The sequence below is a fragment of the Dermatophagoides farinae genome, chromosome 7 (genome assembly GCF_024713945.1).
Source record: "Dermatophagoides farinae isolate YC_2012a chromosome 7, ASM2471394v1, whole genome shotgun sequence".
Lineage (NCBI taxonomy): Eukaryota > Metazoa > Arthropoda > Arachnida > Sarcoptiformes > Pyroglyphidae > Dermatophagoides > Dermatophagoides farinae.
This window is the reverse complement of record NC_134683.1, coordinates 1851877-1874280: the sequence shown is the minus strand read 5'-3', so window position 1 is coordinate 1874280 and position 22404 is coordinate 1851877. Positions and strand designations below refer to the sequence as shown.

The 22404-nt window shown below is 27.6% G+C and overlaps 1 protein-coding gene across 1 annotated transcript in view; it reads right to left on the bottom strand.

Moving 5' to 3' along the window:
* Positions 1–1470: 1470 nt before the first annotated feature.
* Positions 1471–22404, bottom strand: part of LOC124497140 (atrial natriuretic peptide receptor 1) — a 34147-nt gene continuing 13213 nt past the window's right edge. Inside the window, 14 exon segments of the mRNA XM_075732509.1 lie at positions 1471–2107; positions 2179–2449; positions 2451–2646; positions 2726–2875; positions 4442–4640; positions 4786–4878; positions 5107–5220; positions 6357–6735; positions 6893–7060; positions 7141–7725; positions 7798–7990; positions 8418–8532; positions 8895–9102; positions 10572–12269. Of these exon segments, the coding sequence (XP_075588624.1) occupies positions 1755–2107; positions 2179–2449; positions 2451–2646; positions 2726–2875; positions 4442–4640; positions 4786–4878; positions 5107–5220; positions 6357–6735; positions 6893–7060; positions 7141–7725; positions 7798–7990; positions 8418–8532; positions 8895–9102; positions 10572–11921 (4374 nt within the window). The 5' untranslated portion in view covers positions 11922–12269 and the 3' untranslated portion in view covers positions 1471–1754.

The following is a 22404-nucleotide window of genomic DNA, read 5'->3' as shown; positions in this document are numbered from 1 at the left end:
TTTTTTTTACCTGAAGATCAAGATTACACCTTAATCGAATTGATATTTGTGTGTGTGTGTGTGTGATTTCAGTATGTATTATTCGATTGAGGAAAAAAAATGGAGAGAAAAGGGCGAAAAGAACAACCAAACATCATCATCATTTGACATTCATCATCATTCATTTGTTTGTTGTTGGTTAGTTTTCTAAATTTAGAAAGTTTTCCATAAACAAACAAACAAACAAACAAGATTTCCGTGCTTACAGCTAATTGTTATTATTTTGCTATTTTCAATTGATTTTTTTTTTGCTTTCTTCTTTTCAAACCAGTATATATTTACTGTGAATATCGGTCAAATTAGATGACAAATCAAAAAGTTAAAAAAAAAAATTATTCACTGATTTCATAAACGAAAATTGAATGTAAACACACACACACACATATACAACAATGAGAATATGAATGAATTACATAAATTTATTGATGATGATGATGAGAATAGATTTTCCATTCATTTGAAATGAATGAGAAAAATGTTTTTTTTGTATTCAAATGAATGTTGTTGTTGTTGTTGTTGTTGTTGTTGTTGTTGTTGTTGGTTTTTTTATTCATTTTTTTTCTGGCGTTTCTAAATTAACAATTCCATTTATATATACAAAATATAATCATGGCCATATCAGTCATGATATAAATATGTTGAAAATCGAAAAATTCGGACTATCATACAAAATGTTGTTGATGGTGATGATGATGATGATGATGATGATCAAAATTGATCATCCGGAGTCCGGACAAATATTTACCATTCGAATAATAAATGTTTATTACAAAGTCAAAGAGCAAAGTTGTAATGTTGTTAACAACATATAACATTTCATTGAATTCATTCTGGTTTGTTTGTCTCATTTCCTTTCATTTGTGTGTGTGTTTGTGTGTGTGTGAATTTATCATTTTGAAAATATAAATTTTTGGGCGGTTATTAGTACATAGGAGATCAAAAATCAGCTACAATAATAGTTTGTGTTTTGTTTATTTCTTTCTTTTTCGCTAACTTTTTTCAGTTTATGTTTGTTTGTTTGTTTGTATGAATTGTCCAATCATTTTCGATTACATGTCCAAATAAACAAACAAACAAACTAGACATAAATAAATAGAAAATTGAATGATGATGGCTGATGATGGTTGATGAATATTATAGACTTGAAATAACAAACAGTAGTTATGGTTTCATCTATCAATGAATCATATATGATGTTTGATCTAGATCTATCCGAACAAAATATGAAAATCAAACAGTTCGGTTCAAAGTTCAAATTGGATATAGATAGTGAACAGAAGCGGAAATTTTTCGTTTTCTCGTATTTTGTCACGCAAATTATCATGGATCACAAATGGTTTGCTTTGATATAAATTCTTTAATTTATTTTTTTTTTTTTGTGAAAATTATGAAATTCGAAATAGATTAACGCCATCTTTTGGTGACTTTAGTTAGCTTGTAAATGAAATTCTCAATAATAGATGTCGTTATAAAAGTTAGTGATTTTTTAAAAATTTATTTATTTTACAACAACAACAACCAAAAAAACATAATTATAATAACGATGATTAATGATAACAAGATAGAGGATTGAATAAACAATAATAATAAGGTAAATCACAAGGTTCGAATATGATGATGTTGGATGTTGAAATTAATATTTTTTTTTCTGGATCGGTACTTTGGAATTTGGTTAAGCTGTTGTTGGGAGATTTGTTGGTGGAGAAGAAGAATTATTATTTATCGATGAATCCTTGTTGTGTTGATAATGTTGTCGGTTGCTGTTTGGATTGTTGTGGTAATTGTTGAAGCTCATAATGTGAACCTGATTGTGAATTTTGTGATGGTATTTCTGAATATGATGATACATCACCAATGTCCTGTATACAATCTAAATCACAACAACAATTTTCTACATTCGAATTTGATCCATTTAAATGTTGATGATGATTGGTTTTCATGCCCTGTAGCCAATAGGTAGTCATTTTACCTTTTCCTTTAACATCAATTTCACCACGTAGGACAAGATCGAATTCGGATAATTTATCCAACAATGTTTTCGTATATGAACTGACATGAATCCTAAGGGCTAATTATTATCATCATAAAAATTATTATTATTATTAATAAATGAATAATTTACATCAATAAAAATCATACCTTGTCCAGTTGATTCCATTCTAGACGCTGTATTGACAGTATCACCAAATAAACAATATCTTGGCATTTTTAAACCAACAACACCAGCAGCACAAGAACCAGTATGTATACCGATTCTTAGCATTAGTTTTTCATCAGGACGATGTCTAATCTTAAATGATCGTACAGCATTCAACAATGCCAATGACATTCGTGCAATTTCACCACCATGACGTTCACCATTTCGTACTGGTACGCCAGATACAACCATATAAGCATCACCAATTGTTTCCTACTTTATATACATCAAAATTCTCCAGAATCGAATCAAAACATGTATAAAGATCATTGAGTAGATTTACAACTTGCATCGGTGTACTTTGTGCCGATATATTAGTGAAACCAACAATATCGGAAAAATAAATAGTCACTGAATCATATGCTTCAGCACGAACTGATTCACCACTAATCAATTGGCTGGCTACCGATCTATAGATGATGAAAACAAAAACAACATTTCAAAATCAATTTTTTTTCATTTTCATTCCAATTTAAAACTATTACTTACTTTGGCAACAATTGATATAGTAAATCTTCAGCTTTACGTTTTTCTTCCAGATAATCGGCTGTACGTTCTTGTACTAATGATTCTAAATTGGTGGCATATTGTTCCATACGTTTAAGTAGATTGTCCAATATATTTGAACTTTCATTTTCTCTGAAATACAACAACAACAACAACAACAAAAACAACAAAAAGAAATAGAAATAGATTGATTAATGGCTTATTATTGATTGATATGGAACGAAACAAATGAAAAGAAAATTGTTTTCCCACCATTTTTAAGTATTCTCATCATCATCATCATCATCATAATTATTAACGAAATGAAACCATATATATACGGATTCGAAATTGATGATGATGATGATGATGAAATCTAGTACAAATCGTACAGTCAAATTAAAAATGTGGATCAATGTTATTTGGACACAAAGAATAGAATTTCGTTTCGTTTCAATTGAATTCAGTTTGAAACTAGAGAATTTGAGGAACAAATTAATACGAATTTTTTTTTGTTTTGTCATTGTATCCCCTTGAAAATCTCATTGAATTGATCGATCGATCATTCTCATTATTTTCATTTGTTCACAAAAAAATTCACTCACACTCACACATTCATGATATAGATATCAGCATTTTCAAATAAAATAATGCTTTTCAATCAAGAATCAAAGATTTCCGATTCTTTTATTGACATGATCATGATTTTTTTTCCTACTTTTTCTACTTTTTCCTTTTGTTGCCGTTGTTTATTGTGTTTGAATATATGTCCCAGACAATTTATTCAGAATACCCAAGAGTCCTTTTCAATCATCATCATCATCATCATCATCATCATCATCATTATTATCATCATCAACAACATTTATTCATTGAAATTTTCGTTTTTGTTGTATACGTAAATGAATTTTAAACGATTTTTTTTTTTGTTGAAAAAGAAAAACACAAATTAACATTTAATTGAAGTGAATGAAAAAACTTTCAAAAAAAAAAATTCTTATGAACTTTTTTCCACTTTCGTTCACATAACAATAAAAATTCGTTTCCATTCTTTTTCTCTATTTTGCATGAATTTGTCACTACTAACTGTGGTAATGGATGATTGGGAAAAGAAAGTTAACAAAATCAAAGGCTAAATTGTGTTTGAAAATTTAACGATAAACAATAACAATTTTTTTTGGACTAAATGCATAATAAATCGAAAAAAAGGGTTCGTTTTATTCTCATGAGATTCACGATCATTTTGTGTATGTGTGTGCGTTTGTTAATTTAAATCAAAAATGATTTAAAATACGGAATTTCTTCTACCAAAACAACCGTTGCTCAAATTGTAGATTATCAGATTTTCATTTCAAATTAACAGTGAAAAAAAGAAAACCATTTTATCTCAAATGATCGTTTGTGTGTGTGTGTGTGTTTGCGTTTGACAACGCCCTAAAAGCCACAGAATATTCGTGATCTCAATCTATGTTCTATGTGAATTCTTGTGAATTCATATCACCATCATCATCATTAATATCATTCTTGTTAATCAAATCATCATCATTAATCTTGAAAACAAAATCATCAAATTGTCATAATATTGCAATTTACTTTAATATTCTGTTCAAAAAAAAAAAAAAACACAAACAAGAATTGAAAATAAAAACTATATGCAAAACAATTTGCACAACACGAAATCATTATGTTATGAATATAATATAAAATAATAATAATTACTTATTGATCCGACGAATGATTGATTGTAATGATACAAAATCTGGCCGTTCATTTGGATCTTCATGCCAACATCGTCGTACCATTTGTAATACGGCTTCATCGGCCATATGTTCTTCTAATAATGGCCGTAGTAGTAATGGTGATGTTGAATGTTCTGTTGAATTATTTCCATTATTATTGGCAAGTTGGTAAATGATATCTACAAACGAAACGAAACAAACAGAAAAGAGAAAAGAGAAAAAAAATCAAACAAAGTTAAACATTTTCAATGAATAATAAAAACACAATCAATCAATCATAACAAATTCAATCGTTTAGACAATTTCTTATTTTCTTATTCTTACCTCTTGGACTTTGAGTATTTTCTTCACCCAAATAAAATACGCCTTGTCGTAGAATGATTTCATGTAAAATGATTGCAAAACTATAGACATCGCCTAAAGGTCATTATCATGAATGAATGAAATGGAAAGAAAAAAAAAATTTCGATCAAAAAAATTGTCCAATCATTCAAAAATCGAATAGGAAAACACCAAAAACAATTGAACCATAAAATCAAAATAGAATCAATCAATCAATCAATCAGAATGATTATTATGAATAATTTATGGCCATTGGCCATGTTATTATTATTATTATTATTGGCACCATACACCATACAATACCTTTCTGTGTACCATGCATGAATTGTGAATGTAATTGCTGTATTTGTTTATTATCATTACATTCAGATGATTTAAGCCACAATCGTAATAGTTCCGGTGCTGTCCATAATTTTTCTATATTTTCAAACAAAAAACAAAAAAAACAACATAAATTTATTCCAAATTGAAATTGAAGGAATGAATGAATGAAAAAAAACAAATTATTATGATGATCATGATCATCATCATCATTGAAAATGATACCTCGTTTCAGAAAGCGAGAGAGAGAGAGAAAAATTATAATAAAATGAAGCAATTTGCATAATAAAAGTTTTTTTTTTCATTCATTCATTCAAAATAGCCATCATCATAATCATTAAATTTTTTTTTTCTTTCTACTTTCAATTACATTTATTTTTTTTTCAATTCTTAATGGATGATAAAATGATTTCCTGTTATTGCTCTGAATTTTTTTTTTGTTTTGAAAAGACCCAAGGTCCATTTTATTTTATTTTTTTCCTTCTTGTTTGAATTTGGTTTGAAATATGGAAAAATTCTTGATAATAGTGTAAACAGAAGAAAGAAAACTTTTGAAAAGAAAATGATCCGGAAAATCGACATACGAAAAAAAAAATGAATGTCGATGATTATGATGATGTTCGCTTCATATAATGGTCATCAAAAGCCTAAAGCCATTTTTTTCAAGATTTTTTTTTGCTTTTCCAGTAGTATCATCTCGATCATTTTCAAAATACAACTATAGTTTGAATGAAATAGAATCAATGAAAGAATAAATCGATCAATAAATTGGTCATGATAGAGGAAAAAAAATCCTGATAAGGCTACTGACTATCAAAACTTTTGCACAAATCAAAATATAAACAACAAAATGTTTATGATAACAAAAAAAATATTCAAAGACAAATCCTAAATGAAATGATATCATAGTTCATGAGAATTGAAGAATTGATCGATTATTCACTGAAAACAATCCAAGAATTGTGAATTTGGACACATGAAAAAAATTTCATTCGAAACATAATAATATTGATTTTGGTTTGATGTAAGAATAAAGAATCGACAAAAATAGACAAGTCATTTTCGAAACCATCATATATGTCATATAGTGAACAACTTGTCAATGAATATGAGAAAAAAAATTGAGAATATGAAGTTCCAATGAATAATTGTCAAATAAATTGCTGTTTTTTTGAGATTGATTGAATAATCTAATTTTTTTTTTAAAAATGTAAACAATAAGAACAACTTACTTCGCCAATATGCATAATGAGTATCGTCAACATTATGTGGTAACATTGGTGATCGATTTGTAGGTGTATAATCTTGTTGTCGTAATGAATGAAGACCAAAATCGGTTATTTTCAACACAAATCGACTGTCGACCACACAATTTGATGATTTAAGATTACCATGTACATGCATTTCGCTGGAATGTAGATATGCCATACCTTTAATAATATCATGCATCAATGAATAACGAAACATCCAATCTAATTTTATTTCATCATTTTCAAGTATATCTTGTAAAGAACCTTTAGGACAATATTCTGTTACAAGAAATGATGCATGTGGTTGATCAATACAAGCACCAATAAATGTAACTAAATGATTATGTTGTAAATTTTTCATCTACAAAAAAAAAAAAACAAAAAAAAGAGAATAAGAAAAATGACAAATTGAAATTGAATCATTCACGTTAAACAAGAATAAAATAGGAATTCTTTCAAATTCTTTGTATTTTTAGTCATATGTGTTTTTTTCTCTTTCTCGTATCATATCATCTTACATTTTTTAATTCAATCAATAATAATCGTGTTAGCTCGATACGTTGTTTTTCAATTGGTTTCAATGAAACCAAAACACCACGATAGATACCATTTCTTGGTAATGAATTTTGGCCACAAATATTTCTTGTTCCATTCATTAATGGCATTGTATCTGATGATAATGAGGTCTATACAAAAAAAAAAATTTAGATTTGGATCGATCAAAACAAGAAAAAAATTTTTTTTTTTTGAAAACAAAAATACATACCCTAGCTAGACTCATACGTGAACCAATTTTAGCCATATACATCATATCTGAACTTGCAGTGACAATATCTTCACAACGAATTTTCCATGTCATCGATGCAAGTTCAGCTTCCAATCGATAATGGCGATAAACAAGAATAAATACGACAAATAAAAATAATAATAAAAATGATAAAACCACGGCAGTGATGATCAATACTAATTGTGATCGTAATTCAGCTTCAGCGAGACAAAGTTCGCCTTCAAATCCGCATGGTGGTGTATCCGGTGGTGGACCTTCACGATTATTTGGCCAATGAATTTTTTTTCCTTCAACTTCAAAAAATTGTTGTGATAATGAATCAAAGATCATTACGGCTTCAAAATCACCGGTTATTGGATTCATATCGAACAATGTATAATCAACTAATCGATCACCATTTGAATCGATGGTTACATTGCCAGCAATACCGGTAAATGTACGATTCCAGATTTTTCTCGTTATCATTGTTCCATTAATTACATGATGACCTTCAGATAATGTGTCATTCAATCCCAATGCATATATATGAACCGCTTCGTGGAATGCTGTTACATATGTGCTAACCTATGATTTTTTTTTTCAGGGGAAAAAAAATCATAATTATATCCAAATTATATGATGTTATAACAAACGAACCTCTTCACGTCCATAATTAATATCAAATTCATCACGTGCAATTTTCTGTACAGATTCTAGAAATGAATTAATAGTAGATGTTTGAGGCATTTTCGGTGTAACACGTATCAATGCTGTATAAGCTTCTTTTGCAATGAAATTATTTTCCATTGTATCATCTTCACGTTCCCAAGGACGTTGTGCAGCATCCAACCTGATTTAGAAAAAAAAATAAAAAAATAAAAATAATGGAAGCGAAAAAAAAACATTAAAATTTTTGTGGCTAACATGTGGACATGTAACAAAATGTGTCTAATTTTCCTCTCTTTTTTTCCGTTTGTTATCGCTAATAGAAAAAAAACTTTTTTTTTCAATTTTAAACTAGCATAAAATGTTTTTCATTTGGAAAAACATGGATTCCACACACACACACACATACACAGCATCATTAAACAATGAACTAAAAAGTTTTTCTATGTTATGACTTTGTAATAGATAGAGAAACAAGAAAAAAAACATGGATTGGAAAATTCAAAGGAATAAAAATGATGATGATAATTATAACGAGTTTGCCGGAAGTTGAATGTTTTTTTTTGGAAAAAAAGAGGAAATATTGTGGAAAGAATATGAAAACCACTCACCCTGTAGTCAATTCAACATTGATGAATACATATTCACCAGTTTGAATCATTTTTAGTTGATAGGCAGCAATCATTATCTTGCGGACGGTCTCTTTTTTGGCACACATTATGATTACTGGGTAATTATTATTATGGTTTTTTTTACAGAGAGACAAAGTGAAAGAAATGAAAAAAAAGGAAAGAAGAAAAAGAAAAAAAATTAGTATAATTAGTAAACGGAATTGTAGAATGGTTTCCACAAACGAAAAAAAAAACAACAAAACATTACAGCCACTGAATTCGTTTTACAAGTATTTTCAATTGGTTTTCGTTTTCAACACGATTCTTGTTTGATTTCGTTCGACATTTTTCGACATTATTTTTTTTTTGATAATTTTCACAGGAATGGGCATGATTCGACATGCCAGAAATCAAATTTTAATTATGACAAAACAGAATTGTTCCCGAAGAATTTAACAAAACAAATTGTCCACTTACTTCTTGATTTCATTGATGCATCTTGAAGATAATCTTCATAAGCAAATTCTTGTTCTTCATCAAAACTACGTTTCAATTCCACTGCTTTTGGTCCCATTGACATGAAAACTGATGCTAATGAAAAATAACAAAGTGAATGACCTTTTGAACGGTCATTATGATCAGTGTATAGAAAAAATACTGTTTTCCAATTGAAACGTTGTAGAATCTGGTAAACATGAAATGAAAAAAAACAGTGAAAGAGAATATAAAGTAAAAATAAATAAATAATGAAAAAAAAAATCAAGACAATTATCGAATGAAATTGTATCGTGTTTGAAATTTTCCGTACACCACACACACACACATAATTTGGATCGATATCAGTGACAGGCGTCAGAAAAATTCGTGGTGGTGGTGGCGGTGGTGATGGTGGGAACAGTGAAAAGCAATTAAATTTTTTTTTCTGTTGTTCTTTTTGGACCTTGCACGAAACAAACAAACAAACGAAAAAAAAAATTGAATTGATCCGTTCAATTATTGATCAGCAAATAATATTTCAATATATACCATATAATGGAGAGCGTTCTATTTCTGAAAAATATAAAAGTTTTTATATTTTGTGTCACTGTCGACTGACAAGTGAAAAAAAAATTGAAATTTATCGCCATTTCAAAAAAAAAAACGGTGACAATAGCAGCCAACAAAAATTACACCTAAATTAACACTTTAAGAGTTGATGATGAAACTGACAATAATAACAACCAACCACCGCCAACACCGCAACTGTTCAATAAAAAAAACTGCTAAATTGACTGTATTTGACACATTTTTTTTAAAAACGGTTTTTCATCATCATCATTATCATCATCAGATGATGTGAGAAATAAAAATGAAAATTTTCACCAATGTGACAAGGCAAATTTTATAGGATGGATTTAAACCATACACAAACGAAAAGACTAGGTCTGAATTTTTTTCATCATTTCATAATCTCACTGAATTTTATTTTTTTTTTCAAAAAAAAAACTTAATGAAAATAATTTCCAATTAAAAAAAATTATTATTGTCAGATATACTATTTTTTTGAAGATTTATTGATGCTAATTTTTTTCTTTCTGCCCAGCAACTTTAATTAGTAAAAAAAAATTTAGTTTAGTTTAATTTTGTGCATTTTATTTTTCAATGATGAATGTGTATTCTGTGTAATTTAGAAGAATATATTCTAAATGAAAATGAAACAATAGAAGAGCATTGCTGCTGCTGTTGCTGCTGCTCTTTTGATTCAATTCTATTATTTGATTTGTTTCACTTCACATTTCTCTCTCTCTCTCTCTGTGTGTGTATGTATAAGTTTTATTACATTAAAACATATGATGATAATGATGATTATGTAGGTTGCTGGCTTTTAGTTTGAATTTGGTTAAAATCTAATTATTACTATTAGTAAAGAAATAGAATTATAGAATTCAATTCTGTCGTTGTTGTTGTTGTTGTTGTTGGCGTTCCAGTTGACTATAATTCATTGAATTTGACATGAATCTGTAGATTTTTTTTTTGTTTTGTTTTTGTTTGTGTACAGATTAATGTATTCTGATTGTATAACGTTTATATTTGTGTGTGTGTGTCTGTGCTCATGTTTATTCAATAATTAGAGTTGAATAAAATGCGGAATAAAAAAACAAAAAAAAAACAAACCTGATTAAAAAATTGTCCCATTCTTGAGAATGAACCATTCATTCGTGTCAATATACGAAATGTACTATTTTTATCATCAAACATTGATACTTGTCCTGATGATGTAATATGTGGTATATCCCAATAGCTTGTATAACGTGCAACCGGTGCTAATACATATGGACAAACTGGACCAAGAAAAACATCAACTTTACCACGTATATAATAATGAAATGCAGCCAATGGACCAATGGCTGATGAACATTGTGTATCGACAAAATAGATTTCAGCACCATGTTCCCATCCAAGATATTTATATTTATTTAATTTTGTTTCATCTTCTATTGATTTAACTGCAGCTATGATTGCTGGCATAATTTTATCCAATGAATATTGTTCATCACTACCGTATGGTGCTAATACAACAAATCGTATTGGACGTGAATTTTTTGTACCCAATAAATCTTTATTATTATTATGATCAATATTATTATTCGTAATGATATTGGTTGTTGATAATAATGGAAATGTATCATTCATCATTGAATGTTGATGTGGATGACGGCCAGGATGCCAACGCATTAGATAACTTGTATCAAGAAAATTTACATCTTTTATTAATGTCCATTTAAAGGCCATAACAATACTACCGGTATCAAATAATAATAATAAATTTGGTAAAATAAAAATTATGAAAAATGAATTTGTTCGTAAAAAAGAAAATGATGATTGAATTGATAATGTCGATGATGATAATGTTGATATTGATGTTGATATTGATTCTGATGCTAAAGATGGTGATGATGATGATAATAATAATAATGATAATATTAATAGAAGAGATATTAAGCTTTTATGATGATGAAAATGATGTTGTTTAGAAATTGGCAAAATTATCACTGATTTTATAAATGACGATAATAATGATAATGATGATGATGAAGTTTTTTTGGACTTGATTTTATCATTTGAAATATTATTATTATTGATTTTATGATCTTGATAATAATGTTGTTGTTGATGGAGATGAAAAAATGGATTGATACTATGAAAATGATTGTAAGGCATTGATAATAATGTTGATGATGTTAATGGTAATGATGGTAATGGTAATGGTAATGATGATGATGATCGATTACGATGAATGATATATGACAGTTCAATTTCATGATGATTTTGCCAAATAAATTTGGACCATTTGTATGATTCATTCATTGTTGTTATTGATGGCCATTTTATTTTCCATTTTTCTTCTTTTTCAATATTTTCATCTTCATTATCATCATCGTCATCATCATCATCGGAATCATCATCATCATCGTTGGTATTATTTTCGATAAATCTATATTCGTATCGATGTTTCAATTTCATTGTTGTTGTTGTTTGGCTGAATGGCTGGTTGGTTTGGTTGGTTGGTTGATTCGAAAAACTTTTTTTTTCACTCCTATCTATACACGTTTTTATTCTATAACGGTTAATGTTTTCCAGAATTCAGTGTTTGTTATATTTGTCGCGGACAGATAGTGAGAATAACAAACAAACAGAAGAAAAGAAGAAATTTTTTTTTTCACTACAAAGTTTTATAGTTGTTGTTCAATACAAGTGATAATGTTGTTTGTTTGTCATAGCGATCATTATCATCATCATCATCGTCGTCGTTTGCCACATATACAAGTCAATCAATAATTTAAATATATGCAGAAATTAGATTCCTGGATTCTGGAAAAAAATGGAAAAAAAAGAATAATGAGAAAAAAGAGAATTCAAAGAAAAAAAAAATGATACAAAGAAAAAACTTAATTTGTTAAGAAAAAATTCTTTATATATTTTCTTCAGCGATTATTATATGATTTATAATATGAATAATAAACTTCACAGCTGATGTGTGTGTGTGTGTTTGTGTGCGACAAACCGCAGTAAAAAAAAACGTCATCATCATCATTGTTGTATTGGAAAGTTGAGATAAATTGAAACATTTTTTTTTGTTGTTTCGGATTTAAAATGACCAAACACGATAATCTGTTATCATTATCGTCATCATCATCATCATCATCATCGTCATCATGACAGAAAGTTTATTAGAAGAAGAAAAAAAACACAGGAAAAACTACCAGAAATAGAAATTTTTTTTTCTGTTTTGCATATGTAGAAAAAAAAATCAACCAGACCATTATCGTCAAGTAATTATTATCCGAATATAATTATGCAATGAATATAGGTCATGGCATTGAAATTTTTTTTTTTTGCTAACTACAGTACTACTACCATTGCTAAATATTGATGGCATTCGATTGCAAACTTTTTTTTTTGGTTGTTGTTGTTGTTGTTTTCATCATTTAATAGTTCAAATACAGAAGAGAAGAAAAATTGTAGAATATGAACATTAAAAAGATATAATGATGATAATAGATATCCACAGATGATGGGTCACGTTTATTAGACGTTTTCATTATTCGATTAGAGAGACCATATGATGATGATGAATAGCAAAAAAAAAAAAACATAAAAAAAATAATTATAACAAAAAATTGAAATGGCACCTTTTGGGCCATATTATGATGAATAATAACAAAAATGGGGAAAAACAATGTGGACCAACATAATGATTATACCGGCTAGTAAATGTAAATGATAATAATAATAATAATAATGTCGATTATAATTACAACGGTGTGTGTGGCCATTGAAAGAAATTTTTTTTTCTCTCTTGACCACAAACATACACGAAACGAATTTCGACTGATGACGAATATTATTCCATGAATGGTTTTTTTTCTGCTTTTTGCATGAATCAAATAAAAAACAATAAAAAAAAATCCACATTCACCGAGAATCGGATGAAAATTATTCTTGCTTGAATTTGTGAACAAAAAAAAAATTTTTTTGTTTGTTTGTTTGTGTATTGTGAAAAGATAAATGATGTCTGTTTTTCTTTGATGATTGATGTATATTGTATTGTCTTGTATCGTATGTTTTCTATATGGCAAACGATGAAACATTTTGTATTGCATTTTGTTACAAGAATCAATATTGTTACTAGTTTCTGGAATAATAACAACAACAACAACAACAACAACAACAACAACAACGACGACGACGACGACGACGACAACAATAGATAAAAATGGATCAGAATATCGTAATTCGAGACACTAACCAACCAACCGACCGACTATAATCATCAGCCATGATAAATGACAACAACAACAACAAAAAGATCTAAAGATAAAGAGAAAAAAAATCGCTGAATAAATGAATATGATATGTAGATAAATTATTATGATTATCACCTTTGACGAACAAATGGTTCAGCCTTCAGAAAGTACAGACACCAAACGATCATTATCATCAACAACAACAACAACGAAACAAAATTATAATCATGTTATTATTATGAATTTCTTGGAAGCAAGAATAAACAAATATTCTTCAATTATTCTGTTGTTATTGAATAATGATTTTCGGATTCTATATCTGTTTGTGTGTGTGTGTGTGTGTGTGTGTGTGTGTGTGTGTGTGTGTGTGTGTGTGTGTGTGTGTGTGTGTGTGTGTGTGTGTGTGTGTGTGTGTGTGTAAACTTTTTTTTTCTTTTTGATTCATTTATTTATCCTTGTGATCCATTATAGAGAAAACAAAAAGTCAAAGCTTATGAATCATGGTACAAAAATAAATCATGAAAATTTTTTATCTCGTTATATTTGTTTGGTAATTTTTTTTTTTCAAAAAAAGTAAACATAAAAAAACGACAAAACAAACTTTTGCTGTTTCGCGTTCAGAATATTTGATGACAAATTGATGACAATGGATTCGTCGTCGTCGTCGTCGTCATAATAGAAGACCAAACAACAACAACAACAACGACAAGATATAACTAGCTCACACACACACACACACATTTGTAATGAATCCTCATAACATTAATATAGATTCTGATACGTGAATATTTTTTATTTTTTTTTTGGTGATATTTGTGGTTCTTGTATTCTTGTGGAATATTACTTTTTTTTCATTTACCCAAAAATATAAATAATATTTTCCGGTTGATCGATTATTGAAAATATTTTTATTTTGTTTCGTTGTTGCTGATAAATATCAATAACAAAAAACATGACATTTATTGTGGTTACCACCACTATATATATATATCAAATCGAAACAAATTTTGGTTGCAAAAATAAAATATACAGGAAATTAATTCTTGTTGTTATTGTGATATTTATACGGAATTTGTGTATTTTGTGGATCAACAACGGTATTTAATATTTTGATGATGATGCTATACTAACAATAGATTCTGTCAAAAAAAAAAAAAAAAATAAAGAAAGACAAATTCCGTCATGTCCATAAGTAATAAGAAAAATGGGAAAAAAATTTTTTTTTATTGAACTTATGATTCTAATTCTTTTTGATCGTTGTTGTTGGTGATTCGCTTTTGTTTAGATTCTTTGAATATATATCATATATTTCAAGTCATTCATCATCGTCGTCGTTTTGGTGGTCCATTGTCGATAATCACAAGAAAGCGAATAATAATTCTTTTTGTAAATATAATTTGGAAAATTATTCTCACCATGAAAAAAAAATTCTGTTTTACAACGGAAAGAGAAACAGAGAGTTTTTTGCTGTCACGGGAAAAAAAATATCAAATGAACAAACAAACAAACAAAAAAAATTTCTGATTTATATTCACATTATCACTATTATCGATGGACATTAAATGAAAGTTCTCCAGAATCTGTGTTTTATATGTACAAAAAAAAAATTTTTTGTAATGACCTAAAAAAAACGAAAAACATAAATTATAACCACCACCACCATTGTGATGATGATAATTTTCATAAAATAGAGTTGTAAACTTTTTTTTTATTATGGTACAGCCTCGAAATCCAGGTATGAAATATTATTTTTTTTTTTTCGTCTATCTATTCTTTCATCTATCCGGAATGCCATTGTTTTTCTCGATGTCCATATGAACATTGAACATTTGACATTTTTGAATTTATATATCTAATCGGATAATGGAGAAAAAAAAATTTCATTCATTTTTGCTGTGGTTGTTGTTGTTGGATATATTTCAAATTGTTCAGGGCCAAAAAAAAGACAGAATGACATTCAACAGCCATAATTATGATGATGATGATGATGATGATGATTAGGAATTTCTCATTTTGTCTAACATTTAATCTGAAAATTACAGTTTCGATTACAGTTACAATTCTGAAATGGTAAATATTTTCTTTGTTTTTTCCTATCCAATTGCTGAATAAATGAATGAATGAATAAATGTGGCTGACTGACTGACAAATGAAAATTGGATAGTAAGAGAATCAAATCAAAAATAAAATGATTATTATAATGAATGTGTATTAAAGTAGATGGATAGATAGATAGATACTCAAAATAGGATACAAAACAAAACAAAAAAAAATTCCATTCAGATCATATGTACAAAAGATAACTGATATATCGATTTTATCGATTTGTGTGTGTTGTCATTATTTTTTATCGATATCGAGATATTTATTTATCTACAAAGATATAGACAGTTTTTATTTTTTTTATTATTGTTGTTCAAAATGTTTCATTTGGTTTTTGTACACGCACACACACACGCAGCTTTCATCGTATCATTTTATTGTCACCAGTTTCCAAATAAATGTAGGTTTTGAAAATTTGATCATATACATCACACGCACAAACACACACACACACACCCTCTTTTTTTGTGAATGGAAATGATTTTTTTTTGTTGAATTTGGAACCAATACCAAATCATCATCAAAATCAATGTCAATCAAGAAAAGAGAAGTGAAAGACCAAGCAAAAAAAAAAAAATTCCAACAAATCTTATGGTGAACAGAAAAAAAATACAATAAAAAATTGTAATGAAAAATTTATGAGAAATAAACAGAAAAAAAACTTCAAAATCAGTTTCAAGAACCAGAGAAGAATATATAAAAAAAAATTCCACCCTTTTTAATCTTATCAATGGCTTCTGGTTAGAGCAAAAAAAAAATTCAATATTGAAAACGGTGCAAATTTCCATCATTGGATGCTTGCATTTGAATATAACCAAATTTACCGCCCAAACAATATATCCGAGAAAAAATAATGAAACAAAAAAAAAATCTAATTTACTCACAAACAAAAGATTTTTTTTTTTTGCTGACAGCTCATTTCAGGTTCACATATATAGTGATTATTTGGCCTCTGGAAATTGAAAATTCATAGTTTTGTAACCAATTTCGGTTTTTTTTGTGATCAATAATAATAATAATAATCGTTTCATCCGTAAAAGAAGAAAAAAAAGGTTCATTTCATCAGATTCATTTTGTAACAATAATAATGGTAATGGAAAGAGTTTATTTTTAGAAAACACACACTGGAATCAATTCTCAGAATAATGACTGAATACATATCTCATCTGTGTAAATAGTTTGTGTACATACACATTGGAGATGACACATCATTTACATTACAACAAAACAAAAATCCAATAATTTTGAAAGTTAATGAATAAATTCTTCATTAACATCATGAATTATTGTGTTAAACAAAAAAAAATTCTTTATTTTGCAACAAAATTAATGATCATATATATATATATTTTGCACAGAATAAACACCTGTCCCGAACACTAATGTGAAATAATCTTTTTCATTACGAGAAAAAAAAAGATTGAACCATCATTATCATCTGCCAAATGATGAATAATTAAATTTTTTTTTTTGAAATGAAAAAAAAAGAAATTTGAAAAAAATTGAATTTGCACGAACACGAAAACATATTTATAAGTGGGTATAATGAAAAAAAAAGTTTTTTTTTACCATTACCACACACAGAATATTCTATATGAAAAACAAGCATCAGTAAGTCATAATCTCATTCTAATTAATGATGGATCGATTCAAATTTGTGCTGTCATCATTGTTTTAAATGTGTATGTACCATTTGTTTCATTAATTCACTTTCAAGTTCATTCATCATTCTCGATGACATCAATGAACAAGTTTTTCTTTCTTCATTTTCAAGATTTTATTATTATAATACAATCCATTGATGGGTTTTGTTGTTGTTGTTCGGTTGTTTGGTTGTTCGACAAAAACAGACGCAAATAGATTTGACAGTTTTTTTTTCTTTGGTTGATTTTGTATTCGATTTACAAAATTTATTGATTTGTTCAGATTTTTTTTTGTCGATTGTGTGGTCATTTTTTTTTGTTGTGCAACATCCGTGAGTTTGATAAACGGAAAAAAAAGTCATAGTAAAATGTCATTGGCAAAAATATTAAAAGATGCAAAAATTATTTCCGAAATCAGCCATATCAGCTGCTTAAAGATTCTATTTATAGATCTATCTATAGATTCATTTAAATCACATTGGATAATTTTCTTTTGTTTTACCATTTTCATTTCATTCACAGCAAATATTATTCCGTTTTGTTTTCCATATTTCCACCCCCCCCATATGACCACATTAAACATCCAAGTGAAAAAAAATGTTGATGTTGATGATAATAACGAAAATGAAACCGACGATGTTGACGTATCATTTTTCATTCATTCATTCATTCATTCCACATTAATTCATCATTCATAATGTTCATCATCATTTTCATTTGTTGTTTTTGCAGTTGTTATCGCCATATTTTATTCCGGCAATTTTTTTTCCAATTGTTTTTACTATCGTTCAGCAGAAGATTTTTTATGTTTTTTATTCCATGGCTAAACCAGAGAATAAAAGTGAGACAGAGAAAGAGAACAAAAAGATTTTGCATCATCCAATGTATATGAAAACCCATATTTTCGTTCTGATGGTGGTTATTTGTTTGAAAATTGATGATCGAAGCAAAAAAAAAAAAAAACGAAACAGAACAACAACAACAACAAGAAAAAAATGTAAAAAGAATTCTTTCATTTTTTTTTTTTTTTTGATTGGAAAATAAAACACGATTCTGTTCATGAATCAAATAATCGCATTTCGATTCTTTCTCTCTCTCCATAATTCAATCAATACCCAAAATGGTTTATACCTCGTTTCTTTTTTTTTTGTTCGATCAAGCCAATTGGCCAATAATAATCAATCATCATCATCAATATTATTATATTGCTAATCACCGACATTGTTTTGTTTGTTGGACATTAACAACTGCAAAAATTTGATAATGAAAAAAAAAGAAATTATTGAAAATTGCAAATACAAGCTCATCAGTCAATATTAGCTCATCTTATATTCTGGTATGAAAGTGAACAACATTTTTTTTTTAGTACCAGAAATAAAGATGATAATCATGGTGATGATGATGATGGTTATGGCCACATAATGATCATGATGAACATCATAAAAATAGAAATTTTTTTTATATGTAAAAAGTTTATATATCCAATTTTCGTTTGGTCATTGAATTTTCAATTAAATCATCAATGTGAATGTGATTCATACAAATGATTCTGATGATGATGATGATTAGTATCAACAACATGAAATTTATTGACGAAATTTGTAAATAGAAATAAAAAATTTACCATCATCATTATCGTTTCGTACGAGACAAAAATTTTATTTGCCCAAAAAAAAACTAATCCAATCTAAATGATTACGATCCAAAAAAAAAAAAAAAATTCTATGTGATCATGAAATCATAATAATAATCATCGAAAGAGAAAGAAAGTGGTTAACCAGAATAATACACACACACACACACACACAGTAGTAGTAAAATTGGCAAAAAAAAAGCAATAACTTTTTTTTCTGGCCAAAAAAATCATTGCCCAAAAGTTTGTTGTTGTTATTGGATGTGGATAGACATTGTTTGTTTATATTCATTCGTTTACGATTATCAATCAAGCGAATTTATTGAATCTATTTGGATTCTGGAATTTCAAATCACAAATTATAATGATAACGATGATGATGATGATGATGATGATAAAAGATTCAAAATAACTTGCAAGTAAAATTTTTATCCACAAACACTATCAACAATGAAACTTTACAACAGTGACAACAACAACAACAACAACAAAATTTCATTGGAATCATTAAATCAAATTAAATTGAATTTTGTTTTTTTTCTACTATGAGAATCATCAAAATGAAATCGAAACATGGAATCTTCAACCTTGTTCTTGTTGTTGACAATCCAAACGATTTTTTTTGTGGATCCAATGATTGAAAATCTATAAAAGAAAAAATCGAATCTAATTTTTCGATGATATAATAATAGCATGGAAAACAAATTCCAAATAGAATTTGATGATTGTCATTAACATTTTTTTTTATTTGGTTGATTCCAAATATCTCTTCAAGGGCTAAATTCAATTTGATTTTTTTTTTATTGAAAAAGGTGCAATTTTGTTCATTTTGTGTTTTTTTTTGTGGAGATATTTGAAACAATCGTGAATTGATTCATTTTTTTTTGTTTCATTGTTTTCATTGCTTCAAAAAAAAAAAAAATTATTATCTTTTGTAACCAGATTTATTGAAAAGTTCAACAAAGATAATTAAATCAATAATAATTTTGACACCAAATTTTCATTGAACAATTTTGTCCAACAATGATGATGATGATGATGATAATGATGAGTAGCCACACAAACACACACACAGATACACAGAAAAAAAACTACCAGCAGATCTAATAGTGTTTCTCAATTCAATTCTAAAACTCAAAATCAAGCTATTGAAAGTTTTGTATTTTATATAGGAAAAAAAAATTCATTGGTCCATAAGAAAAAGTATTGAATTATTCAGGCGAAAATGTTGTTATTGTTGTTGTTGTTGAGAAGTTTCAAAGAAACAAATGGCAGAAGTAATATTTTTGGGAAAATAGACAAGAAATTGTATGTGTTTATTATTTGTATGGTCAAACAAGTTACAATCTGGCCAGATTTATTTATTTATTTATTTTTTTTTGTTACATGGAATTTATCTATCCAAATGTACTGAACAACAACAAGCCCGCAGATTAATCAACAAATGATAATGATTTATTGATTCTGTATTGATTCTGTTTGTTCATCATCATTGATGAAGAATGATAATAAATCGAAATTGATTATACGAAATTTTTTTTGTTTCAATTTAGCAATTGTGAATGTTTGATATAAACAAAAACTAATCACACAAAAACCTATAACGATATATATAATTGAGACATTTTTATATTGTTTGGAATTTTTTTTGAATTTTTTGTTGACATGATTTTTTTTTGTTCACTTTATTCTTTTTGTGTAAAATAAAATTAAACCTGAAAATCACCGAGTGAGAGTTTTTTTCCTGTTTCCACTATTCATTCAATTCAATCCATTGTTTATTGTGAGCCTCCAGTGTGATTCATTAATTTATTCATTTTTAAACCTAATTTTCAAATGAATTTTCAGATGATAAAATAAGCAAAAAAAAAAAAAAAAAACAAACACCAACTTAACTTGTATTATTTGATTTGATTAAAGTTTTATTATTTTTGTAGTCTGCCATTCATTTTATTTAACACCATGAGATTGTCTTGATTTTGGATGTTATTTAAAACTTAAAGAATGTATAGAATGTATTCTATTCTATTCTTTAGGTTTTTAATTTTGGTGATGGCTGATGGCAGTGATGATAATTGAACAAATTCATCTGTTTGCCAAAGGGCTTTTAAAAAAAAAAAATTTGCATATTGTCATGATTGAAAAAAAATGAACATATCGCCAACTAGAAAATCATCCACCATCATACGATATATGAGAAAATTCTCAGTGATCTGAATTTTTATTTTTATTTATTTGTATTATTGTTTCATTTCATTTCATTTCATTTTTTTTCATTTCCCAGTTGTATTCACCGTAAATATATAATGAAAGGATCAACAATCTGTTTGAAATGTTACCGGAACCATTGTATGAAAAGAAAAAAAAAGTAACAAACAAAAGAAAAAAATTATTTTTTCAAAATTGGCTAAATCCAAAACAAAAACAATGACAAAAAACAAAAACTGGAGCCATTTTGGAATGAAATGACAAAAAGAAATGTTTGAATGTGAAATATACACGCAGACAAACAAAATATCGAATTTCTTGTCAATAAATAATAAATAAACATTATTATTGAACACATTTCATTGATGTTACTACTACTATTACTACTACTACTACTAGTACAATTCATCCATTATATTATTATTGTGATGGCATAAAAAAAATCCATGGCATCAAAAATGGCTTCCAAGAAAAAAAAACAAGAATATTCACAATTTCAAAATTTAAATTTTTTTTTTTTTTTTTTTTTTTGGTTACCATCCACAAAAAAATGGCTTTTTCACATACACATAGAAGAATTTCGTATGGTTTTGTTACATGGAACTATTGAAAGGAAAAAAAAAATATCGATGTTTGAAAGTTTGAAAATCCTTCACTAGAAATCATCATCATCATTATATATAATCCATGATGATGATGATGATGGTGATCATATGTCGTCAGTTTTGTATCGAAAAAGTTTTTTTTTACCATTTTATCCATTGGAAATGGGATGAATGAAACAAATATTTCAAAATTTTATTTGAATTTGATATATTAATATTAATATATATTTTTTAAATTCAATCTAATAGGATGATCTTTTTTTTTTGGTCGTTTATATACATACGAAACTTTTTGTTTTGTTTGTAACAACAAAGCCAAAAAAAAAAAAATTCCAATGGAAATTCTATTGAAAATTTTCTTTCGTTAATTTCATTTTCCAGTGACAATTTTGATCAATTATCAAAGCAAACATATATAGTCAAGTCAGCAAGAATTTGGTAGAAAACAAAGAAAAAGAAAAAAAATTCCTTTGAAAAACAATGATTCATGATCAATCAATTTTCGAA